The sequence below is a fragment of the Lepus europaeus genome, chromosome 8 (assembly GCF_033115175.1).
Source record: "Lepus europaeus isolate LE1 chromosome 8, mLepTim1.pri, whole genome shotgun sequence".
In the NCBI taxonomy this organism is placed as follows: domain Eukaryota; kingdom Metazoa; phylum Chordata; class Mammalia; order Lagomorpha; family Leporidae; genus Lepus; species Lepus europaeus.
In genome coordinates this window covers 129175982-129201887 of record NC_084834.1, presented here as the reverse complement: position 1 = coordinate 129201887, position 25906 = coordinate 129175982, and the positions used below count along the sequence as shown (strand labels likewise).

Sequence of the window (25906 nt, the reverse complement as noted above, 5' to 3'; positions counted from 1 at the left end):
TGGCCCTCACCTGCTGGCTTCCACAGGTGGAGGACAAGATGGCCTGGGAGAGGCATGTGTTTGAGGAGCGGCTGAGCCGGGCGCCGGAGATCCTGGTGCGGCTGAGGTCCCACACCGTCTGGGAGAAGATGTCCGTGAAGCTCTGCTTCACCGTGCAGGGCTTCCCTACGCCCGTGGTGCAGTGGTGAGCGCGGTGTGGGGCGGGGGTGGGCCCACAGAGATGGGAGGGGGGGAGCCCACACAGAGGTGGAGGGGGGAGCGTGGTGTGGGGGCGGGGGTGAGCCCACACAGAGATGGGAGGGGGGAGCGTGGTGTGGGGGCGGGAGTGAGCCCACAGAGATGGGAGGGGGGAGTGAAGTGTGGGGGCGGGGGTGAGCCCACAGAGATGGGGGGAGCGTGGTGTGGGGGCGGGGGTGAGCCCACAGAGATGGGAGGGGGGAGCGTGGTGTGGGGGCGGGGGTGAGCCCACAGAGATGGGAGGGGGGAGTGAAGTGTGGGGGCGGGGGTGAGCCCACAGAGATGGGGGGAGCGTGGTGTGGGGGCGGGGGTGAGCATACACAGAGGTGGAGGGGGTGAGCCCACACAGAGGTGGAGGGGGTGAGCCCACACAGAGATGGGAGGGGGTGAGCCCACACAGAGGTGGGGGGGTGAGCATACACAGAGGTGGGAGGGGGTGAATCCACACAGAGGTGGGGGGTGAGCCCATGCAGAGGTAGGGTGAGCACACACAGAGGGGGTGGTGAGCCCATGCAGAGGTAGGGTGAGCACACACAGAGGGGGTGGTGAGCCCATGCAGAGGTGGGGGGGTAAGTGCACGTAGATGTCAGGGTGGAGTGAGCCCACCCAGAGGTCGGGGGGTGGTGAGCACACACAGAGGTCAGGGGGGTGAGCACACACCGAGGTCAGGGGGGTGAGCCCACACAGAGGTGTTGAGGGGTGAGCTTGGTGAGCCCACACAGTGTGGGGAGATAAGCCCACGCAGGTGAACCGTGGTGCGGGGCGGGGTGGGGGTGGGTGAGGGGGCTGTGAGGCTCTGCCCTGGGCACAAAGTGCCTTTCCCTCAAGGAGACCCCTGGGGTCCATCCTGTAGACTGTGGGCTCAGAACTCTGTGGAATGTTCGTGAAACCCAGGTCATTGAGAATCATACACAGCAGTTTTTCCTTCAGTGACGTTGTTTCAGCTTTTTTTTTTTTTTAAAAAAATTATTTCTTGAAAGGCAGAGTTACATAAGGAGGAGAGCGAGAGCGAGAGAGAGAGAGAGAGAAGTGTATTTCCCATCTACTGGTTCACTCCCCATGTGGGCCACAATGTCCAGGGCTGGGCCAGGCCAAAGCCAGGAGCCAGGAGCTTCCTCTGGGTCCCCCACGTGGGTGCAGGGCCCAGGCACTTGGGCCGTCCTCCACTGCTTTCCCAGGCCACGGCAGGGAGCTGGATCAGAAGTGGAGCAGCCTGGACAGGAACTGGCGCTCACCTGGATGCCAGTGTAGCAGGCAGAGGTTTACCCTCAGCGGGTTTTTAGGAGGACTTTCATTCAGAAGTCGGTTGCCTGAAGGGAGCTATGTGTGCACGCACAGCTGGGGTCAGTTTGCATGTGCGTCAGTGCTGGCTGGCACACAGCTGGGCCTGCCTGTAACTGGGGACTCAGGGTGGAGACCTCGAACCCAAGACTTCATAGCTGTGGTGCCACAGAGGAGGTGCATCTCCACACCTGCTGACACTGCTGATTTCGGCACCTGCTAAAATTAAGCACATCGGTGTCTCTCTGTATACAATTTGACTTCAAAGGTCAGTGGAAAATGGAATTAAAGACGTTTATTTTGGCACAAAATTTCTGTTGAACGCCGTGCTTGGGCTTTCATGATACACACTGACACACGTATGTTCCTCGGGCCCTGGGCCAGGTCACTCAGCAGCGGGTAGGGGCTTTGCTGCTGGCCTCTGCCAGTCAGGAGGGCTGGAAGGGAGGCTGAGGCCAACCCAGGGAGGGGCTGCCACTGTGTCCTGGGTGGCACCATGAGGCCTGTGGCCAGGACTCTGCGGTGAGACCCAGCACGTCTGTCCTGGCGCTGTGCTCAGCTGGGCTACGGCCTCGCTATGCCCAAGCGGGCAGCCTGGGACCAGCCCCAGACTGGCTTCCAACCCGAGCAATGGCAAATCCTGAGAACTCACGGGGTCAGGCTCTTGGGATACCAGGCTCCCCCCAGCCTGGGGTACTGAGGGAGGCTGGGGTCGCGCACTAGTCGGGCGAGGGGCTGGGGCCAAAGAGACGTTTATCTGCCTCGAGCTGAAGGTGGGCCTCTGTGCTCTAGGTACAAAGACGGCAGCCTGATCTGCCAGGCGGGGGAGCCGGGCAAGTACAGGATCGACAGCAAGTACGGCGTGCACACGCTGGAGATCAACAGGTACGGTGCGGCCACGGCTGCAGGAGTGCGTGCTGCCCTTGCTCTCCTACTTCTCCGCGTGTCCAGTTTTAGGTTTTTACGAAAAGATGAAAAGATCGAAAAGATCAGATCGGGGCCATCGGACCCCCTGCCTCTTTGCAATGCTAATCTTCTACAGAACTCCCTCAGGCCTCAGCTGTTGATGTGTTAAATGGTCCTCACTACCTCATGGGCCATAGCAAAGCCTTGGCACCTGTGGAGGAGTCAGAAGTTTGGCTCCTCCCCCGGCCCCAGGGGACTTGGGCTAAGACCAGGTGGCAGGACTGTCACAGCCTCACTCACCTGAGGGAGTTCTGTGAGACTCAGACAGGAAGGCGTGTCTGCGGTGGTGTGGACCACGGCGTGTGTGCGTGCACACACCAGGGAAAGGGGACACTGTGGAACCGGGAGACGCTCAGCAGTGACGGCACGCTCATTAGGCTCAGCTTCTTTCTGTCCAATTATTTATTCACTTACATTTATCTTAGGTGAAAGGGAAGGAGTGGGGCGGGGGGAGAGAGGTCTCCCACCCACTGTTTCACTTCCCAAATGCTTGCCAAGGCCAGGGCTGGGCCAAGCTGAAGCCGGGGTCTCCCATGGGCGTGGCAGGGACCCAGGGACATGAGGCTCAGTTTCTTTAGAGGGAAGCATGTTTTTACTTCTCATGGTGGCTTCAAGGGGTCCTGTTGTGGCACAACACTCCCATCACCTTGCGGCGTCTTCTCTCCGGGTGCACACTTCTAAGGACAGGATTTGTTTCTCTTCCTTTTCTTCTAGTTAGAGAGTCCTACACCTTGGGTTCTGCTAAGGCAAACGGTCCTCGGGGGCGTGGGGAAGGTGGCGAGGACCACGTGGTAGGGCCTGCAGTAGGGACAGACTGGGCTCTGCCCCCAGTGCGGCCAGTGCCGGTCGCACACCTGGGCTGCCGTGGCCCTTTGCAGGGGCAAGGCTCTCTCCTTAGACCCCCAGATGGCGCGGAAGTGTGGATAGATTGAGCCGCAGTAAGTAGGGAGCCCCTCCTCGATTCTGGAGCGCACCTGGCTCTGCAGGGGGTTTGCCTCTCACCTGGGCCTGCAGGGTGCAGACGCCAGCTTGTGTCACAGCTGACTGCTTCCAAGCTGTGGGTCCATGGCCGTCGTCAGAGAGCTCACGACTGCCCTTTCTCAGCTGGGAGAAACGCCGCGTCCGTGCTGGTGCGCTGGGCTGGCGCCCACGCAGTTGTAAGCCCACTCCCAGATCACCGCCCCTTCCTCTACCTGGGATTGTGCGTGGAGGTGTGGACACTGGGCAAACTGGGAAAGCAAGCTCCCAGGAGCCCCTCTCGTCTCAGCGGTCCTGCTCCGGCGGTGAGGCAGTGTCCACGCCCCTCTGGAACAAGCGACGAGAAGCCACAAGTGGCAGCTGCCTGCCCGCAGCTGTTGCTGGCACAGAGCCGGCCACCCGACACCCGCCGGCCGTCTTGGTGCCCGTCTCCCTCTGTTGGGGAGTGACATTTACTCCTATGAATGCTCCTTGGCTGCTGGAGCCAAATTCTCCAAGTGCTGAGACGGAAGCCTGCCCTGTGGGGCTATTTGGGTCTTGGCTTGCAACCGACACCGCTTTATACGGTCGTGAGCTCTTCTCCGGGGGCTCATGTGTGAGTCCCTGCTCTGCGCGGTTTCCACGTAGCGCTCACTCCTGCGTGAACAGGTTGGGGACAACCGTCTTGCTTCTTGTCTGTGACCCCGCTCCGTAATCCTTGGGGGCGACTTTAAGGTTGAACGTGTCTAGTGCTTTTCGAGTTTGGTCTCTAAATTCTGATCTGAGTTAAATGACCAACCAGGGTCTGGCCCTTGGAATCTGACGGTGCTGGGGCCAGCGGCCGCCACGAGGAAGCACAGGCCACCTCACCTCTCGTCTGCCCGTGTTTGAAACCCACGGCGCGGTCTTTGTTCCTCCCAGGGAGTCGAGCTGGGGCTCTGCATGCTGAGACACGGGGAGGTGACGGTGCCCACCAGACGGCCACAGAAACAGGCCAGAGCTGGTCTGTCTGTCCTGGGCGGCTGTCCCGACGGAAAATAAACCCGTCGCCCCTCCGTGGCTAGCTGCCAGCACTCGTGTGAGGTCACAGCTGCCATTAGACCTGGGTCTGCCGGACGCCCCCGTGTGGCTGGGGGAGCAGGAGGAGGAGGTCCTTCAGGGTGCTGGGGTACCCTCTGCCCACCTCCCCGGCTCTGACCCCTGCAGTGGGGGGGTTGACGCCCCCACTCCGGTACAGGCGCGCAAGCTTACTTATGTGCACCCCTGCCCTGTTATATTTTGCCTGGCACCAAACGTTTGCCAAGAGCCATGTGAGAAGAACGAGATAAAAGGTAACCTGGGAGGAAGTTCCAACTCTCCCCCTGTCCACTCAGCGGTCAGCTGGGGGCACCCTAAGTGAGGGGCTTAGTGGAGTCTGACTGCTGTTAGGGGCCATGGGCCTCGTCACGTGCCAGACAGAAGCTGGGGCCTCACCCACGTGCAAACACACATGTACAGATGCATGTGGGCACACACATGCACACAGGCACACGTTTCACATTCCCTGCAGGGGTTGGGGCCCGTGCCACAGCTCCTTCTCCCTGAGCTGCCCCTGCCCCTGGGTGTGAGGTGCTAAGTGGTCACTGGACCAGCTAATTGGTGCTAATGTGCTAGGTGGCTCCCGATCTGAGTGCCTGAACTCCGTGTCCTGTGGGGGTGGGGCCTGCGTGGGCTGTGCCCGCGGAACTCCTCCTGTGCGCTGTCCTCTCCCCGCGTGGTCCCATCCCACCCATCTTGGGGTCTTGGTTAAGGAGCGGCAGAATGACAGTCACTCGCCCGTCTCTGCTGCGGGGAACCTGCACCGCTCAGGAGGAACGCTGGAGTCGGCCCTCGGCCGCCACCTTGGAGGTGTCAAGCTGGGCTGTTAGAGGGCGGATCGCCCATGCATGGGCCGACCTGGAGGGTCGGGTGGCAGCCCAGGGCCAGGCTTCCGAGAGCTGGTGGATGCGCGGTTCCCACGAAGGCTGTTGACCAGGGGGTCTGGCTTCCTGCTGAGACGGCTCCTTGGCTCGCACACAGGACAGATGCAGGAGTCCCCTCGGCAGGCCACCTGCGCCCATCCCGGCTGCTTTGGCCAGAGGAGCCAGCCCGGCAGCAGCACCAAACCACGAGTTCTGTGGAGGTGGGAGACGGGACCAGGGCGGGAGAGGAGTAGACGAAGGGTCGGCCCAGCCCACGTCCCTGCCTGTCAGCGCTGCCTCACGCGGCCTCCTGGTTCGAGGCAGAGCTGGCATTGTTCTCGAACACATCCCTCACTGACAAACCATCCGGGCGTCGGCTCGGCTTTCAAGGAACGCCTTTGTTCCAGTGCCGGGCAGCAGCGCCTGCAGAGCCGCCCCACACACTCCCTTGTGCTTTTCTCCCCAAGGGCAAGCTTTGACGACACGGCCACCTACTCTGCGGTGGCCACCAACGCGCACGGGCAGGTGTCGACCAACGCCGCGGTGGTCGTGCGGAGTGAGTGTGCTTCTTGGGGAGCCCTGGGGAGGCATCTCGGGGGGCGCCTTGCCACCCGTGCCCCTTTCTTGGCCATGTTCACCTCTTTGTCTTGCAGGGTACCGAGGCGATGAGGAGCCATTCTACTCCGTGGGGCTCCCGATTGGATGTAAGTAGATTTTGTTTTTATTTTCATGCAGGAAGATGTTGAAAGAGTTGGCACTTTATTTGAAAGGCGGAGTTAAAGAAAGAGAGATCTTCCATCCATTGGTTCACTCTTTGAATGGCCACAATGGCTGGGGCTGGGCCAGGCTGAAGCCAGGAGCTTCATCTGGGTCTCCTGTGTGGCTGCAGGGGCCCAAGCACTTGGGGCCTCTTCTGCTGCTTTCCCAGGCTCATTAGCAGGGAGCCAGATTGGAAGTGGAGCAGCTGGGACTTGAACCAGCACCCGTATGGGATGCCACACTACAGCGCCAGCCCCTGGTTAGCACATAATTTAAAGAGTTATTTTCTATTTTCTTTTTAAAGGATTGTATTTCCCCAAACTCTCCCGGGTTCCCCGGTCAGTGTTAGGGTGTGGCCCATCTGTTCCCTACATGTCTCTGGCTTGCGGGTATTTTTAGGCCCCGGTGAAGTCATCACTTGGAGACACTTTAGGAAAGTGCAGCGAGTTCACATTCTCGAGGGGGGTGCATAGTGCTGCTCCTTTCATGTTTCGGGACGCTGCTGCCCGCCGGGCGGTCTCTGTGGTCATTCCGGGGTCTCAGTGAGGCGTGCGGCAGAGGCTTGCTGGGAACGGGCTCCCGGCCCCTCCCGGGCCTAGTCTTCTCTCCCAGTGTGCCCAGCACAGCCTTCAGTGTGACTCCGACTCGTGGGGGCCTCCCCTTCCTGCTCCTGAACCCCCATGTAAAGCTGCCCGCTCTCACAGGCCCTAGGTCCAGGCCTCTGTCCGGCCCCTGGGGGTCCTGGCATGAGGTTGTCTCCATGTCCGGACAGGGTCTGGGCTGTGAAGTCCAGCAGGGGTGAGGCGGGCCACTGCTCCCTGTCCCGGACCAGGACTGACCCCTGCCTCCCACGTGGCAGACGCAGGCTGTCCTGAACTCCCAGGACTGCGACTGCGTGTTTCCGCAGCCTCCAAGTACTGTCATCTGAGGCCGAGCTGTCACTCACAAAGTGTCGCGAGTGACTGATCGACAAAAACAGTGGCTGACGGGGAAACTTCTCTCGCAGTCATGGAATACTTTGGGGTTAGTTTATTTGGGTTGGTTTCTGTGTGGATCCCATTGCATGGGCTGCGCTCAACACTTGGTGGGGGCCCCAGGCCACCAGCAGGCATGCAGAGACCAGGCCAAGGTCAGCACAGGAGGGGGCAGCAGAGGTGAGAGAGTCTGTGTGGGTGTGTGTGCGCACATGCGTGTGTGATGTGTAGAGTGCGTATAACATGTGTGTGATGTGTGTGCATGTGTGCCTATGTGTGTGTGTGTGATATGCGGGGGACGTGTATGTCTGATGTGTCTATGTGCATGTGTGTGCATTTGTGCGTGTGGTGTATGTGGATTGGGGGCATGTCTGTGTGGTGTCTGTGTGTGGTGTGTGTCTGTATGTATGCATGTGGTGTGTGTGGTATGCATGTTTGTATATGTGCATGGTGTAGGGGTATGAATGTGTGGTGTGTGTGTCTGTGTGTATGCACACTGTGTATGGTATGTGTGTATGAGTGTGATGTGTGTATATGAGTGTGGTGTGCATGTCTGTATGTGCATGGTGTGTGTGTGTGGTATGTGTATGTGTGTGTGTGTGAGTGTGGGGTGTGTGTGTATGTGTGTGGTGTGTGTATGTGTGTGTATGAGTGTGGAGTGTGTGTGTATGTGTATGAGTGTGGGGTGTGTGTGTATGCACATGGTGTGTGTGGTACGTGTGTATGTGTGTGTGTATGAGTGTGGGGTGTGTATGTGTGGTATGTGTATATGTGTGTGTGTGAATGTGCTATGAGTGAAGTGTGGGGTGTGTGTGTATGTGTGTATGTGTGTGGTGTGTGTATGAGTGTGGGGTGTGTATGTGTGGTATGTATATGTGTGTGTATGAGTGTGGTGTGTGTGTATGTGTGTGTATGCACATGGTGTGTGTGGTATATGTGTATGTGTGTGTGTATGAGTGTGGGATGTGTGTGTATGTGCATGGTGTGTGTGTGGTATGTGTATATGTGTGTGTGAGTATGCTGTGTGTGTATGTGTGTATGAGTGTGTGGTGTGTATGTGTGGTATGTGTATATGTGTGTGTATGTTTGTGTGTGAGTGTGGGGTGTATATGTGTCTATGAGTGTGGTGTGTATATATGTGGTGTGTGTGTATATGTGTATGTATGCACACGGTGTTGTGGGACATGTGTACGTGTGTGTCTATGAGTGTGGGGTGTGTATGTGTTTGCACATGATGTGTGTGGTATGTGTGTATGTGTGGTGTGTGTGAATATGTGTGTATATGCACATGGTGTTGTGGTATGTGTGTGTGTATGAGTGTGGTATGTGTGTATATGTGTGTGTATGCACACGGTGTTGTGGTATATGTGTATGTGTGTGTATGAGTGTGGGGTGTGTGTGTATGCGCATGGTGTGTGTATGTTTGTGTGTGAGTGTGGGGTGTATATGTGTCTATGAGTGTGGTGTATATATATGTGGTGTGTGTGTATATGTGTGTGTATGAGTGTGGTGTGTGTGTATACGTGTGTGTATGCACACGGTGTTGTGGGACATGTGTATGTGTGTGTATGAGTGTGGGGTGTGTGTGTGTCTGTGTCTGAAGCCACACACGGGGCTGAGGTCGCACTCTCCTCCTCTCCTGCCGTGTGGTTTGGGCCCAGCGTGCCTGTGAGGACAGAGGCCCGGAGATAGGCTCTCAGACCCTTAGAAGCGGCTCGCTGGGCTCACGCCAACCAGCGTTGATGTCGAGGTTCTAACGGCTGCAGCCAGGGGGGCAGGCTTGGAGCAGGCCGTCTTCTGGCTCGCGGGGTCCTCTTGTCCTATGAGGATGCACATCCCATAACCCCCGCCCCATGTCCTCATCCCACCCTGCTCACCCCCAGAGGCCTGTGCTGCACATCCCGTCGGTGAGGTGGGGTGAGGTGGCGTGTGCGGGGTGGTGGTGCCCAGTTCTGACGGTGTCTGACTCCCTCTGCACAGTGCCCCTGTCGACTGTGATCCCCTACACGCACTTTGATGTCCAGTTCCTGGAGAAATTCGGGGTCACCTTTAGAAGAGAAGGTGAGACGGTCACTCTCAAGTGCACGCTGCTGGTGACGCCGGACCTGAAGAGGGTGCATCCGCGGGCCGAGTGGTACCGGGACGGTGAGTGTGATGCCAGCCCCAGACCTGGGCACGCTGCTCCTGCGTGCACGGCCCCTGTGAGGCCTCTGGGCGGGCATGAAGTGTGACCATTTGCCTTGGGTTTGTCTGGGTCACCCTGTTAGCTGCAGGCAGCAAAGTGAACCCGGGGATCAGAGAGAACTTGGCCGCCTGTCATTCACCTTGAACTTCACCCAGGAGAGTCCTGGGAGGTTGACATTTAGATGAGTCACTCAGGTTTTCCTGGCTCTGTCAATGGTGTCTCTATGGGACTACAGAGTGGGTGTCACTTAGGCTTTTCCTGCTCTTACTGCGACTCCGGAAGACGGACAGCGGTCAGCTCTGTGTCAGGGCGGGGGCTCGGCCCGGACTTGGCTCAGAGCGCTTCCTCGGACCTAGGTCTGGAGCTCTGGGCTTGTGTCCTTGCAAGAAGTTGTGTGCATACATGCTGACACCCAGAATTTCCTTCATCTTCTTGGGCTGTTGCTTCCAGGGGAACTGACCTCCTGTGGCCTGAATCCCACGGTGGGCTCTGTCTTGTTCTGTTCAGAACCTGACGGAATACAAACATTTTCCCAGAGACGCAGCTGCCATTGCTGCCAATGGTGTGGGTAGGCCCCATATTGACAAGCAGTGTCTTCTCAAGTTCATGAAACAGAGCGGGTGGTGCTGAGAGTGAGCCAGGAAGGAGGCGTTCTGGGGGAACAGGAGGCCACTGACAGGCCAGTAGCCTCCTCGGGGACAGCAGGAGGCTCCTCGTGTGTCAGGCTGAGGCGGGTCACGGAATTTCCTCCAGGCGGGAGGCTGTGCCTGACCTGGCCCTGGTCCACAGAAGTGAGCTGCGGGTCTGTGGTTGGCATTCTGTGGGACTGAGAACTTACCACTGTGGCCTCCGGTGATGCTGGGAGGAAGGGAGGGGCAGAGAGAGAGAGAGAGAAAGGGAGGGAGGGAGAGGGGAGGGAGAGAGGAGCACAGAGAGACAGAGGTAGGAGGAGGGAGGGAGAGCAAGCGACAGACAGCAATGGAAGCGAGAGGGAGGTGGTGTGGAGGATGCTCTGGCCCCTTCCCCTCCTCCAAGGACACGAATCCCCTGGTGGAGCACACGCCAATGGCCTCATCTGGCCCCAATCCCAGGAGACATGCCCCCAAATGCCCTGGACTGGGGAGCGGGGCTTCAGTATATGAATGGGGCGGGGGCAGAGTTATGTCCGTGACCCCTGATCCTTTTCTAGGAATTCTGGGGTTCTCCACGCCCAAGGCCACGCCCCCTGGCCCATGCCCAGAGCCACGCCCCCTGGCCGGGAGTTTTCTGGTTTATCACCACTGCTCTTAGCCCTGCAGGGACGCTGCGTTTCCATACCCAGGTTCTGTGCTTCGGGGAGACTCCCTGGGAGCTGTGAGCCAGGCACCCGAGAATTCCCGGGCACGGTGCCTCCTCCCAGTGGCTCCAGCAACCCAGCAAACACTGCCCGGTGCTTCTCAGACAATTGGGACCCCACAACTGGGCAACGTGAGCCACACTGCTATGGTGCCTCCTGGTTTGCCCTTGAGGCGTGGCAGAGGCAGAGTGAAGTTCAAGTGTGTTTTGAAGGTGCACATTGGTGAGCACGATTCGCAGGCCTGGTGGACCCCACAGCAGGTGGCCCCATGCGGTGTCTGAGCCATGATCGGGCCTGCTGCGGTGCGGGCACACGCGTGTGCAGGGTGAGGCAGCTCAGGCCCACTCGGCCATTCTGCAAACTTCTGAGCTCCTGCGGGGTGCTCAGCTCGTGTTCTGAGCCCTAGAAACTGGCACAGGCCAAAATCACAAAGGCCCTCGCTCATGGGCTGCCCACCCTGGTGTGGAGACAGGCGAGGGCCAGCAGGAGGGTGAGCCCGGAGCAGGTCACCCTGAGCTGAGGGGGCTGCAAAGCTGGCGGGGTGGGGGGTGGGGGCGATGTGAGCTGAGCCGGTCACCGAAGCCTTCCAGCAGGGGGCGCTGGGGAAGCGAGGGGGGGCGGGGGGGCGGTGCAGACCAGGGGTGGCTTGGACAGGGACCGCACAAGGCCAGAGTTCTGGGAGTAGGGACAGCCTGGCTGTCCTGGCGGTAGCAGGGAGGGGAGGGGGGAGGAGAGAAGGCAGAGGGAGGAGGGGAGAAGGGGGAGGGGAGAAGAAGGAGGGGGAGGAGGAGAAGGAGCCCTGCTTGGAAGAGGAGGAAGAGGGGAGGAGGAAGATGAGGAGGAAGGGGAGGGAGAAGAAGAAGGGAGGAGGGAGAGGTGAGGAGGGGAGGGGGAGGGGTGGCTACTGGGGCACCAGGAGGTGGTCCTGAGTGCATAGGAAAGGGGCTGGGGGTTTGTGTGAGGGACCTGCCCTCGGGCTGGTGGAGAAGGGGGTGTGGGAGCAGGGGCCCATGAGGAGCTGGTGGAAGAGGGGAGTGGAAGATTGGTGTGCACCCAGCAGACTTGGGGAACACGGGTGTCAGGGGAGGAGAGGGGTGTGGCTGTGTGCTCCTGGGGTTCCTTCAGAAGCGGGGTCCGTGGCCGTGGGGTTGACTCTGGGTGAGTGGATGGAGTGGGGCTCAGGACCCCACTTTTGGGCAGCTTAATCTAGAGATGCCTGTTGGGTCCCCTTGGGAGATGTTGTAGGGATTGGAGTCCCTGCCTGCTGATAGGCCGCATCTTGGGCCATGAAGGGGGCAGGCCGGGTCCTTGGGAACAAAGAAAGTAAGCTCTCCTGGAATTTATGGCCCAATGCTTCCTGCCAGTGCCTCCGGTGCCATCTCCTTTGTGCGGCCTTCCTGCCACATAACGTGTATAGCCTATACATTTAAATGAACCAATGAGCATGTCAGGTCCCAATGCCTTGCCATATAGAGAGTGAGAAGGTAACCTATGTAGGAGATGACCTGCAGGCTTGTAAGTGTGAGGCTGTGAAAACCTCTCGTATGCAAACGAGGGGGCCTTTTGCCTGTGCCCTGCTCAAGGGCTGTGTGCGGGTGGGGGTAACAATAAACCTCCGCTTTTGCATCGCGAATGTGCCTTGTGCATTGACTGGGAGACTCGGACTCAACAATGTCAGAACAAGATGGCGTCTGGGCCTGGTGATCAGGGAGAGGTCAGGGCCGAGGGGTTCAATGGGGGCCGCTGCCCTGGAGAGCATTTACAGCCCTGGGCCAGGGCCCGGGCCCTGCGGTGTGAGGTCAGAGCAGGGCCCAGAGTGCTCAGAGATGGCCAAGAATGAGAGGCCGGAGTGTGTGCAGCGCCTGCGTGGGGTCAGGGGGAGCGCTGTGTTGGAGGATTGCTCCCCTCGGCCGGCCCAGGCTAGTGCGCCGTGCTCGGGCTCTGGGGTCGTTCTCCACAGCGTCACGCTGGTGGTCTCTGTCTCTTTCCGACTTTGGTTGGTGGAAAGCTGTTTCTGATTGATCAGCAGAAATACGTCCCTTCCAGGGGACTCCTGCGCCTTCCTGTCTTCCTTTTCCTTTGTGGACAAATGCAGTGCAGGCGGAAGCAGCAGGCAGACAGGACCTAGGACTGCAGAGGCTTTGTTGATCCGGGAGTGCAGTGCTCACCTGGTCTCTGCGGATGGGGAGACTGAGGGCCTCCTCTCGGACTTCCGTCCCCTCTCACGGGGAAGCTGTCACTGAGCTCTGCGCTGGACAGAAGCACGAGGCGCTGTGCTGTGCTTTTCTTGTTCTGGTCACAAACCCAGCTCTGCTAATTCCCAGTCAGCACCAGCTGTACGGGGAAAACCAGATACAGCTACTCTGCATGCTTATTTACTTCTTCTTAAAAAAGATTTATTTTATTTATTTGAAAGAGTTAGAGAGAGAGAGAGAGAGAGAGAGATCGATCTTCCATCAGTTCACTCCTCAACCAGCCACAATGGCCACAGCTGAGCTGATCCGAAGTCAGGAGCCAGGAGCTTCTTCCGGGTCTCCCACGTGGGTGCAGGGGCCCAAGCCCTTGGGCCATCTTGTGCTGCTTTCCCAGGTTCATTAGCAGGGAGCTGGATCAGAAGTGGAGCAGCTGGGACTCAAACCTGCATCCGTATGGGATGCCAGCACTGCCATCCGGGGCTTTAACCCGCTGTGCCGCAGCGCCGCTCACTTTGCATGTTTATTTCATCACAGAAACCCTGACCTCCTCAGCACTTGGCTCCCTTGACAATGAACTGTGTGTGTTCCCATGAGCGCCCCTCTATGGCACCCGAGCTGCCGGGGGCCGGGCCTCCCTGGGCGAACACATCACCCGTGCCTCCTCTTGGGCTTGGAGCTGCCTTATGCTTTTCTGATACAAATCAGGGTTGAAGTCCTCATCAGGCACCGGTATTACTGCCTTACAGCACATTCTCGGGTGTGTGTCGTCGGTGCAAACTGTTAGTGTGCTTCAGGGATCTGACAGCACTCCCATGTCACCTGTCATGACCAGTGCCTGCCAGGGTGGGGGGAGGGGGCTTCTGCTCCTGTGTGCCCACCAGGGTGAGGGGAGGGGCTCCTGCTCCTGTGTGCCCACCAGGGTGGGGGGAGGGGCTCCTGCTCCTGTGTGCCCACCAGGGTGAGGGGAGGGGCTCCTGCTCCTGTGTGCCCACCAGGGTGAGGGGAGGGGCTCCTGCTCCTGTGTGCCCACCAGGATGGGGGGAGGGGCTCCTGCTCCTGTGTGCCCACCAGGGTGAGGGGAGGGGCTCCTGCTCCTGTGTGCCCACCAGGGTCGGGGGAGGGGCTCCTGCTCCTGTGTGCCCACCAGGGTGAGGGGAGGGGTTCCTGCTCCTGTGTGCCCACCAGGGTGGGGGGAGGGGGCTTCTGCTCCTGTGTGCCCACCAGGGTGAGGGGAGGGGCTCCTGCTCCTGTGTGCCCACCAGGGTGAGGGGAGGGGTTCCTGCTCCTGTGTGCCCACCAGGGTGGGGGGAGGGGGCTCCTGCTCCTGTGTGCCCACCAGGGTGAGGGGAGGGGCTCCTGCTCCTGTGTGCCCACCAGGGTGAGGGGAGGGGCTCCTGCTCCTGTGTGCCCACCAGGGTGGGGGGAGGGGGCTCCTGCTCCTGTGTGCCCACCAGGGTGGGGGGAGGGGGCTCCTGCTCCTGTGTGCCCACCAGGGTGGGGGGAGGGGGCTTCTGCTCCTGTGTGCCCACCAGGGTGAGGGGAGGGGCTCCTGCTCCTGTGTGCCCACCAGGGTGGGGGGAGGGGGCTTCTGCTCCTGTGTGCCCACCAGGGTGAGGGGAGGGGCTCCTGCTCCTGTGTGCCCACCAGGATGGGGGGAGGGGCTCCTGCTCCTGTGTGCCCACCAGGGTGGGGGGAGGGGCTCCTGCTCCTGTGTGCCCACCAGGGTGGGGGGAGGGGCTCCTGCTCCTGTGTGCCCACCAGGGTGAGGGGAGGGGCTCCTGCTCCTGTGTGCCCACCAGGGGGCGCTGTTCTCAGAAGCAGGGCCATGTCTGTGCCCCTGGGGACATGTCCGTTCTCCCCATGCCCCTGTGGTCCCTGCTCAGTGCGCGTGCGCTGTGGGGACAGGGCTCTCCCACAGCTGCCTTCCCCGGGGGCCCTGTCTGCCCGTGACGCCAGCTTGGGTCTCCTGGGGGCTCCTGGGGGCTCCTGGGGGACTTGTGAGGCAGCGCTGGATGCTGACTCTTCCAGATGTGCTGGTCAAGGAGTCCAAGTGGACCCGGATGTTCTTCGGCGAGGGCCAGGCCTCGCTGTCCTTCAGCCACCTGAACAAAGACGACGAGGGCCTGTACACCCTGAGGATCGTGTCCCGCGGCGGCGTCAGCGACCACAGCGCCTTCCTGTTCGTCAGAGGTACGCGCGGCCTCGGCGCGGCTTGGCCCTGAGCGCATGGCCGAGGAGGCCCCACAGGGCCAGGGCCACAGGGCAAGGGGGCGGAAGGGCGCTGGTTCCTCTGGTGGGCAGTGAGCACCTGCTGGGCCCAGGCCAGCACCCCAGGCTGCACCCCGACAATGAGCCCAGATCCCATGGTGCCTTTGTCTCTCATCACTCGGTGATGGTCGGATTCCACCACGGGGCTCCCACCAGTGAGTGCATCGGGATTCCTCCTCCCAGAGGGGATAGGGTGCAGGAAAGGGGGCTCTGGCGGGGTGGGGGGAGCCGGCATGGGTCCTGTCACCGCCCCTCCCCCGCGAATCCCTGGTTCTCTCTTGACTTAGAGTGCTGTCACTGTGACGCTGACTGCTCTGTGCCAGGCCTGGGCTCAGCGTCCTCCCCACAGCCTTGTGAGGAGGGCTGCGCAGGTCCACCTGGTGAAAACGAAGCAAAACCTGTGACACACCGGGCTCCGTGTCGGGACCGGTCACGTGTAGAAACATGTACATGTCAGGCTCAGTGTCAGGACTGGTCACGTGTAGGAACATGTACACATGGGGTTCAGTGTCGGGACCGGTCACGTGTAGGAACATGTACACACGGGGCTTGGTGTCGGGACCAGTCACGTGTAGGAACATGTAAACGCCGGGCTCGGTGTCGGGACTGGTCACGTGTAGAAACATGTACACATGGGGTTCAGTGTCGAGACCGGTCACATGTAGAAACATGTACACGCTGGGCTCGGTGTCGGGACCGGTCATGTGTAGGAACATGTACACATGGGGTTCAGTGTCGAGACCGGTCACATGTAGAAACATGTACACGCCGGGCTCGGTGTCGGGACCGGTCACGTGTAGGAACATGTACACACGGGGCTTGGTGTCGGGACCAGTCACGTGTAGAAACATGTACACACCAGGCTCGGTGTCGGGACCGGTCACGTGTAGAAACATGTACACATGGGGTTCAGTGTCGAGACCGGTCACATGTAGAAACATGTACACGCCGGGCTCGGTGTCGGGACCGGTCACGTGTAGAAACATGTACACGCCGGGCTCGGTGTCGGGACCGGTCACGTGTAGGAACACGTACAGATATTTATATATATTTATCCCCATCCTTGCACACATGTGTATGTACTGATTTACAGTCCAAAACGCTTACAGCTGTTGTGTTTGAAACTGTTATTGCTCTGCCTGGGTGTTCCACCCTCTGCTGGACTGACCCTAAGTGACTGTCCTGTGTCACTCACCCCCCAGATGCTGACCCGCTCGTCACAGGGGCTCCTGGAGCTCCCATGGACTTGCAGTGCCACGATGCAAACCGAGACTATGTCATCGTGACCTGGAAGCCACCCAACACGACCACGGAGAGCCCCGTCATCGGCTATTTTGTGGACCGGTGAGTTGCGCCCTGCCAGGCCCTGTCTGTCCTCGGTTCCATGTCTGTTGATTCAGTGAACTGCAGATCAAAATTCTCAGAAAAAGGAATTGTGTGGAACATGTACGGACATTTCCCCCTCGGTATTACTCCCTGAACAATGCAATATATTAACGATGTGCGTGGTATTAGCTGTGCAGGGTCATTGAGAGATGATTTAGAGTGCGTGAGAGGATGTGTGCAGGCTACATGTTAGTGCTACACCATTGTCAAGATGGTTCCTGTGCCTTTTAAAAAGCTGCATTAATGGGGCCAGCTGTGGTGGAGCTGTTGTGGTATGGGGGTAAAGCTGTTGCCTGCTACACCAGCATCCATATGGGTGCTGTTCAGGTCTTGGCTCCTCCACTTCCCATCCAGCTCCCTGCTAGTGTGCCTGGGAAGGCAGGTGCCCCTGCAACCCATGTGGGAGATCCAGAGGAAGTTCCTGACTCCTGGCTTCAGAATGACCCAGCTCTGGCTGTTGTGGCCATTTGGGGAGTGAGCCAGGGGACGGAAGACCTCTCTCTTTCTCTGTCTCTCCCTCTCTGTAAACTCTGCCTTCAAATAAATATATCCTTTTTTTTTCTAAAGTACATTCATTAGTTAGAGAGGCAGAGTGATAGAGAGGGAGAGACAGAGGGGGAGAGAGAACTTCCACCCACTGGTTCGCTCTCCAGATGGCCCAAACAGGTCTGGGCCAGGCTGAAGCCAGGAGCCAGGAGCCAGGAGCTCCAACCAGGTCTGGCATGAGGTGGCAGGGGCCCAAGACTGGGGCCACCACCTTTCTGCTTGCCAGGTGCGTTAGCAGGCGGCTGGATCAGAAGCAGAGCAGCTGGGACTTGAACCGGTGCTCTGATAGAGGATGTGGGTGATGCACGTGGTGACTTAACCTGCTGTGCCACAGGCCCCGCCCCTGCCACACCGTTACCATGAGGGACGTGAGCCTCCATGGATTCTCGCGTCCAAGGAGGTCGCTGCAGAAAATCTCCCGAGGGGACGTGGAGATGGCCGTGTTTTTGAACGAAGTGGCTGGTAGTGCGTCACCACTGGGTTAGTGAGCCCTGGAAGACGTCATTGGTGACTGGCACCAAGCAGGCCGAGCCCACGGAACCACGCTGGATTTCTGTTGAAACCAGAGCCTCTTTGTCCTGCTCCACAGCCCGCCCCGAATCCCCCGCTGCCCCAGCAAGCAGCGAGCCTGGCGTGTGGTTCCGCTGGGGTGCACGTGCGCTGCACTGGAAGGGGCAGGGGCTCAGGGGAGTGGCCTCAGGGGGGCAGAGTGGCCAGGCCTGAGTCAGCCCCTCACCCCAGCACTCAGGTCTTTCATCCTGCTAAACCATGGGGCTTTCTGCTTGCTGCCAAGGAGAAAACACTGGCGCTCTGCAGCACAAAGTACCAGAATTTACTTTTGAACTGCTACCTTAAACGTGGGTAATGGTTAAGTCGGATGGCTGGCGTTTCAATGCCGATTGTCCTCTGTTGGGCACAGTGCTCAGAGCCTGGGGGGAAGTGGCAGACAGGGTGACGGTGCATGGTCTGTGCCTCAAGCACGGGTTTCCTCCACGGGGAGGAAGTCGGCCTAGCCAGGGAGAATTCAGAAGTGGGCAGAGGGGCTCAGACGTCGGGTTCCTGGCAGGAATTTCAGGTTTGACACGGAACACAGTAAGATATGGTGGCTGTTACAGAAGTGGAGCGGTTGGCTTGATCCTCCTCTCTGCCCCAGGGGAGCTTCTTGAGGGGCTGAAGTTCTCAACGCTGTGTCAGAGACAGACCTGCACGCTGTGCTGTTCTGGGCTCAGCTTGGGAAACAGCAAACAGCAAACATCGGCTTCCGCTCTCCGGCAGATCTGACGGCATTTCCACCCATGCTGGCAAGAGCTATTTCACACACTGTCTCCCTTAGTAATCCACGGTCCCTTCCCTTGCTGTAAAAATACACATCAAAGTGACAGAACATTCCAGAAAGGGGCAGTCCACCCTTACTACCCCTGCTTTCCGTTGCGCATCAACGTGCAGTAAGAACTCAGCTGAGCACTCCCCCTGCCAGGCTATCTGTCTAGCATCTGTCTGTCCATCCATCCATATCGCTGTCATCTATCTAGCCATGGTTTATATTGACCTAGGTATTGTACCTGTGTATCTACATGACGGATCTGCCTGTATCTCTATAGTCACCTGTACCTACATATCCGTACGTAGACAAATAGTTAATTTCCTAAGGAGCCCTGTCTTGGTTTATACTGCTGTCTGTGTAAATCAGACTCACAGCCCTGCAGGCTTTACCGAGGGGACTCTGCCGAGCCGTGCCTGACACGTGTGTGGTGACCGAGGGGACTCTGCCGAGCCGTGCCTGACACGTGTGTGGTGACCGAGGGGACTCTGCCGAGCCGTGCCTGACACGTGTGTGGTGACCGAGGGGAGCTCTGTGCCGTGCCTGACACGTGTGTGGTGACCGAGGGGGGCTCTGCCGAGCCGTGCCTGACACGTGTGTGGTGACCAAGGGGACTCTGCCGAGCCGTGCCTGACACGTGTGTGGTGACCGAGGGGACTCTGCCGAGCCGTGCCTGACATGTGTGTGGTGACCGAGGGGAGCTCTGCCGAGCCATGCCTGACACGTGTGTGGTGACCGAGGGGAGCTCTCTGAGCCGTGCCTGACACGTGTGTGGTGACCGAGGGGAGCTCTGTGCCGTGCCTGACACGTGTGTGGTGACCGAGGGGAGCTCTGTGCCGTGCCTGACACGTGTGTGGTGACCGAGGGGAGCTCTCTGAGCCGTGCCTGACACGTGTGTGGTGACCGAGGGGAGCTCTCTGAGCCGTGCCTGACACGTGTGTGGTGACCGAGGGGAGCTCTGTGCCGTGCCTGACACGTGTGTGGTGACCGAGGGGAGCTCTGTGCCGTGACTGACACGTGTGTGGTGACCGAGGGGAGCTCTGTGCCGTGCCTGACACGTGTGTGGTGACCGAGGGGAGCTCTGTGCCGTGACTGACATGTGTGTGGTGACCGAGGGGAGCTTTGTGCCGTGACTGACAGGCGTGTGTGGTGACCGAGGGGAGCTCTGCCGAGCCGTGCCTGACATGTGTGTGGTGACCGAGGGGAGCTCTCTGTGCCGTGCCTGACACGTGTGTGGTGACCGAGGGGAGCTCTGCTGAGCCGTGCCTGACACGTGTGTGGTGACCGAAGGGAGCTCTGTGCCGTGACTGACAGGCGTGTGTGGTGACTGAGGGGAGCTCTGTGCCGTGACTGACACGTGTGTGGTGACCGAGGGGAGCTCTCTGTGCCGTGCCTGACACGTGTGTGGTGACCGAGGGGAGCTCTGCTGAGCCGTGACTGACACATGTGTGGTGAACGAGGGGAGCTCTGCTGAGCCGTGACTGACACGTGTGTGGTGACCGAGGGGAGCTCTGCTGAGCCGTGCCTGACACGTGTGTGGTGACCGAGGGGAGCTCTGCTGAGCCGTGCCTGACACGTGTGTGGTGACCGAGGGGAGCTCTGTGCCGTGCCTGACACGTGTGTGGTGACCGAGGGGAGCTCTGTGCCGTGACTGACACGTGTGTGGTGACCGAGGGGAGCTCTCTGTGCTGTGACTGACACATGTGTGGTGACTGAGGGGGGCTCTCTGTGCTGTGACTGACATGTGTGTGGTGACCGAGGGGAGCTCTGTGCCGTGCCTGACACGTGTGTGGTGACCGAGGGGAGCTCTGCCGAGCCGTGCCTGACATGTGTGTGGTGACCGAGGGGAGCTCTCTGTGCCGTGCCTGACATGTGTGTGGTGACTGAGGGGAGCTCTCTGTGCTGTGACTGACACGTGTGTGGTGACTGAGGGGGGCTCTCTGTGCTGTGACTGACATGTGTGTGGTGACCGAGGGGAGCTCTGTGCCGTGCCTGACACGTGTGTGGTGACTGAGGGGAGCTCTCTGTGCTGTGACTGACATGTGTGTGGTGACCGAGGGGAGCTCTCTGTGCTGTGACTGACACGTGTGTGGTGACCGAGGGGAGCTCTGTGCCGTGCCTGACACGTGTGTGGTGACCGAGGGGAGCTCTGCCGAGCCGTGCCTGACATGTGTGTGGTGACCGAGGGGAGCTCTCTGTGCCGTGCCTGACATGTGTGTGGTGACTGAGGGGAGCTCTCTGTGCTGTGACTGACACGTGTGTGGTGACTGAGGGGGGCTCTCTGTGCTGTGACTGACACATGTGTGGTGACCGAGGGGGGCTCTGTGCCGTGCCTGACACGTGTGTGGTGACTGAGGGGAGCTCTCTGTGCCGTGACTGACACGTGTGTGGTGACCGAGGGGAACTCTGCCGAGCTGTGCCTGACACGTGTGTGGTGACCGAGGGGAGCTCTCTGTGCTGTGACTGACACGTGTGTGGTGACCGAGGGGAGCTCTGTGCTGTGACTGACACATGTGTGGTGACCGAGGGGAGCTCTGCCGAGCCGTGCCTGACATGTGTGTGGTGACCGAGGGGAGCTCTCTGTGCCGTGCCTGACACGTGTGTGGTGACCGAGGGGAGCTCTCTGTGCTGTGACTGACACGTGTGTGGTGACTGAGGGGGGCTCTCTGTGCTGTGACTGACATGTGTGTGGTGACCGAGGGGAGCTCTGTGCCGTGCCTGACACGTGTGTGGTGACCGAGGGGAGCTCTCTGTGCCGTGACTGACACGTGTGTGGTGACCGAGGGGAACTCTGCCGAGCTGTGCCTGACACGTGTGTGGTGACCGAGGGGAGCTCTCTGTGCTGTGACTGACATGTGTGTGGTGACCGAGGGGAGCTCTGTGCCGTGTCTGACACGTGTGTGGTGACCGAGGGGAGCTCTGCTGAGCCGTGCCTGACACGTGTGTGGTGACTGAGGGGAGCTCTGCTGAGCCGTGCCTGACACGTGTGTGGTGACCGAGGGGAGCTCTGTGCCGTGACTGACACGTGTGTGGTGACCGAGGGGAGCTCTGTGCCGTGACTGACATGTGTGTGGTGACCGAGGGGAGCTCTCTGTGCTGTGACTGACATGTGTGTGGTGACCGAGGGGAGCTCTGTGCCGTGCCTGACACGTGTGTGGTGACCAAGGGGAGCTCTGTGCCGTGCCTGACACGTGTGTGGTGACCGAGGGGAGCTCTGTGCCGTGACTGACACGTGTGTGGTGACCCAGGGGGGCTCTCTGTGCTGTGACTGACACGTGTGTGGTGACCGAGGGGCGCTCTCTGTGCCGTGACTGACACGTGTGTGGTGACCGAGGGGAGCTCTGTGCCGTGACTGACACGTGTGTGGTGACCCAGGGGGGCTCTCTGTGCTGTGACTGACACGTGTGTGGTGACCGAGGGGCGCTCTCTGAGCCGGGCCTGACACGTGTGGTGGACGCTGCATTGCCATTGTGTGCTCTGTCTGTACTTGAAGGTGCGAGGTGGGAACCAACAACTGGGTGCAGTGCAACGACGCGCCTGTGAAGATCTGCAAATACCCCGTGACGGGCCTCTACGAAGGCAGGTCTTACATCTTCCGCGTGCGCGCCGTCAACAGCGCCGGCATCAGCCGGCCCTCCCGGGTCTCGGACGCCGTGGCCGCCCTGGACCCCGCGGACCTCAGAAGGTTACAGGGTAGGTCGCTCACATCCCAGCTACGATGGGGACGTGGTGGGCTCTCTTGTGTGTGGTGCTTTGCTCTCTGGTTTCCCTCTCACTCGGGTGAGCCCTCAGCAGGCCGTGGGTGGCTGAATGTAGCTCCCTGATGCAGATTCCACGTGACGGAGATCCTGAATGGGACCCGGCCTCGACACCGCGTGCAGTGACCGCTCTGTTTGCCTTGCCCAGGGGCTTCTCTGAGTCCACGGCACAGAGCTGCAGAGTTGTGAATGGCGCTGGGGCCAGTTCCCAACCATGCACGCTGCAAACCTCACTCGCGAGGACGGTGTGCACGGCCTCCTCCCGCGAGGTGGCTCAGACCTGCCCTGAGGCGGGGAGAACGCCTGCTGTCCTCGGGAAGCCGTGGGATGTCACATTCAGTGTCGCGCTTTCTCTCCACAGCCATTCACTTGGAGGGTGAGAAGGAAGTCGTGATCTACCAGGATGACCTTGAAGGTAAGGGTCTTGGTGACTTCAGCTGCTTGTGCCCTGGGGACCGCGAGCTGGGATTAGACACGAGACAGGGACGTCACACACCTGCCAGGTGGGCCCGCCCTGCAGGCAGCTTCAAGTCCAGAAGAATTAAAACGGGGGGGGGGGGGAGGGGGAAGAATCCAGGTGCGGGAGGCGGGTTGTGGGCTCGTGGCTTCCGGGCGGGATCCGTAGATGCCTCCTGTCGGGTTCCCGGGCACATTCTCTCTGCAGACTGACAGGAAGGCACAGGGAAGCTGAGGTCCGATCCCTGCCTGGTAGAGTTCCTTGCTCACAGGTGCATTCGAAGAGAAGCTTAGGTTTCCTTTTTCAAGCTAAAATGTCATCCCTCGCACTGGAACTGAAGTGGGTGTGTCTTCCTCTCCAGTGACGCTCTTGGCTTGAACGCTTGTGTTTCCCTCACTCGTATTTGATGTGTGGCTACTTTGCTTCAGTGCCCTGGGGGCAGCTGGAAGGAATTGCCCCCATTGTCAGAGGTCACAGATTTCAGGTGGACTCAGAGTTCTTGGAGCAGTGGGTGGAGACCTCAGAGGGAGCCTGTCCACCTGGAGCCTTGGCCAAGCAGAAGCACTTGGGAGCTGTGGCGTCCAAAATTCTGTTCCCCAGATAGCTGCAGATCCCAGAATCCTGCAGGCCAGTGCTTGTACTGGAAGCAGAGAGGCCCCTAGAGGGGAGCTCCACGTGTATGCCTCAAACTGCCCAGGCCCCGACGGTCCCCACAAGGGGAGGAACCCCAGGGCTGCACCCTGTGGCATTCTGCCGTGTTCATCCCAAGATGACGTCTACAGACCTGGCCGAAGCTTCTGCCTGGCAGAACTCAGAAACCAGGGGCCATGTCCGGTGCATAGGTCACAGAGGCAAGACCGTGGCTGAGCCGAGCGGGACTTCCTGGCCCCGTGCCCGACGCGCAGTGGACACTCGCCCTTCCTCTGATGATGAACGCGTGGACATTCGAATGAGCGAATGGATCTGCAGGTTATACTGCACTGCGCTGGCCGTGCTACACCTGTGTGTTCAGCAGGAGGAGGGGACCATTCCTGCTCACCACTGCACGGCAGCTCAGGGCCCCGGTGTGCACTAGCTCTCTCACAGACAAGCAGGGACTCCGAGCTGGCACGCCGGACCTGCAGGGCCTGTGCTGCGGTGTAGGGGGTAAAGCTGCCGCCGGCAATGTCGGTGTCCCGTGTGGGCGCCGGCTTATGTCCCAGCTGCTCCACTTCTGATCCAGCTCCCTGCTGATGTGCCTGGGAGAAGCAGCAGAGGAGGGCCCACGTGCTTGGGCCCCTGCCACTCGCGTCGGAGACCTGAGCCTCTGGCTCTCGCCTGGCTCAGCTTGGGTTGCGAAGCAGCGGATGGAAGCTCTCTCTTTGTCTCTCCCTCTTCCTCTAACTCTTACTTCCAAATAAATAAAATCTTAAAGAACAAACAGGACCTGCAACAAGAGGCATAGCTGGCTAAAGGAATGCGGCGCGTCTGCAGCGCAGCTTGTGTTGTCAAAGCCCTGGAGACAGGAAGGCGTGTGACCTGTAAACCTGTCCAGGCAGGAGTAGGCCTTTGCGGGGAGCTGAGCCGGCCTGTTCCCTACAGACGCGGGTGTGCTGGGATAGAACCTGAGACGGATGCTTTGCAAAAGGAAACCGGCAGAGCCCAAGATTGCTACACGGTCTTTCTTCCCTTCGCAGCCCGTGCAGACAGCGCTGCTCACGCGTGTTCTCGTGTTCCCTGTGTTGCATGAGGCAGGTCCCCGTGTGCCCAGGCCCGTGCCTGCCTATTGCCGCTGAGTTCCTGCGTGTGGCGTGCTCTGTCCACCCCGGGCAGTCTTGCCGAGGCTCAGTTCCCACCGTGGCCCTGGGAGGCGGGCCCTGGGCGTGGTCTGACCCTGGGAGGCTTCCCTGGCCGCCCATGGCAGGAAACAAGGGGGAATGACGGCAGCACTGTGGCAGTGCCGTGGGCGTGGAGGGCCGTCTGCACACCTCCCAGCTCCATCATTTAAACGTGGAGAAGACGGCCTTGTGGGCCGCAGAGTCTGCTCTGCTTGAAGCAGACCCGGCTGGCTTCACGGCTCGCGCGGGGGGAGCTCCGCTTCTGCCCCTGCCCCCCAGCTTCATATAAGCCGAGCCCTGGAATCCGTTAGGGCCACCTGCACATCAGTGGGGCTCCCCTGTTGCCTCATCTGCCCCAGGCAGCCACGTCCAGGGTCTTCCCAGCTGAGCACCGCCCCCCCCCCCCCCACGGGGCTTCCCTGCTGACAAACACTGGGCTCTCCCTTGGCATCAGGGGCCGGTTTCCTCTCTGCCCCCTTGGCTGTGAGGCTGTGTGTGGGGTCTGGAGCAAGAGACATAGGTGCCGGTGCTCTGCCCTTGGGCGCCCACTCGCCACCATCCTGGTCTCCCTAGTGGCTTCTGCTGCCCTCTCGGTTGGTGCCTCGTGTGGTAGATGCCGGGGTCTAGGGGTGGGCACTTGGGCGTGGGTTTTCTGCAGCTTCTCTTGTAAGTGACCTCTCTCTGGTTCCCTGCCGTGTGGACCCAGTGTCCGGGTTTGGGGGCAGTGGAGGCCCTGGGCCCTGCCTGCTGCCCGCAGGCACTGCTTGTCATTCCTGGAGAGGTGCTGACTCCTTGTCTGGGACTCAGCCCGTCTGCCAGCACCACCTGGGGCCAGGCCCACGTTACAGCTCCCGTGTGGGGCACCTGCCACAGGGCCCTCGTGGAGGGAAGTCTGGCCTCCTCCTGTGCTGCTGCCCCAAGGCCGGTTGGGTCCTCGCCTGCAGCTCAGTCCTGCGGGAGCAGCTGGATATCGGGAAGGGCGCAGAAGACGCTCTGGGGACGGCTCAAACCTTTTAATCCCGTGCTAATCCCACTGGAAGCTCCTGGTAGTTTTGTATCACAACTCGAGGGCCTGGGAGGCCACTCCGTGCTTTGCGAGTCCCCGTAAATTCCAGCCCGAGCCTGGGACACCGCCCGTCGTATTAAAACAAAGGTGCAAGTCAGGAGACCGCGCGCCACTCGTCTCTTGTTGCAGACACTCTGCCATCGCTGTTTGCATAACATCAAGCGTGAGGCATAGAGCGGGTGCTTGCGAACCTGACTCAGATCTCCTGGGAGGGAAGCGCCAGGTGCTTTGAGGGCACGCAGTGAGCAGAGAGCGGCCAGGAGCTCCTTGGACACAGGGCTGTGTCCTCTCCAAGGCTTCCAGGCCAGGGAGGCCACGTGCTAACACCGTCTGCATACGTGCGCTCTGCCCCTGCTTCTGCGCCCGTTCCTTCTCCCGCCAGTGGCACTCGGCAGCCTGTGGACGAGGCTGTTTTCTCGTCTTAGAAACAGCACGGCTGGAGGATTGGTAGCAGTGA

General features: G+C 60.0%; 1 protein-coding gene across 1 annotated transcript in view; it reads left to right on the top strand.

The window, feature by feature from the left end:
- MYOM2 (myomesin 2) overlaps window positions 1-25906 on the top strand; it is a 78262-nt gene that overhangs the window by 10745 nt on the left and 41611 nt on the right. The window contains 9 exon segments of the mRNA XM_062198852.1: window positions 27-184; window positions 2311-2403; window positions 5849-5937; window positions 6035-6085; window positions 9095-9259; window positions 14859-15020; window positions 16301-16442; window positions 21845-22044; window positions 22471-22524. Of these exon segments, the coding sequence (XP_062054836.1) occupies window positions 27-184; window positions 2311-2403; window positions 5849-5937; window positions 6035-6085; window positions 9095-9259; window positions 14859-15020; window positions 16301-16442; window positions 21845-22044; window positions 22471-22524 (1114 nt within the window).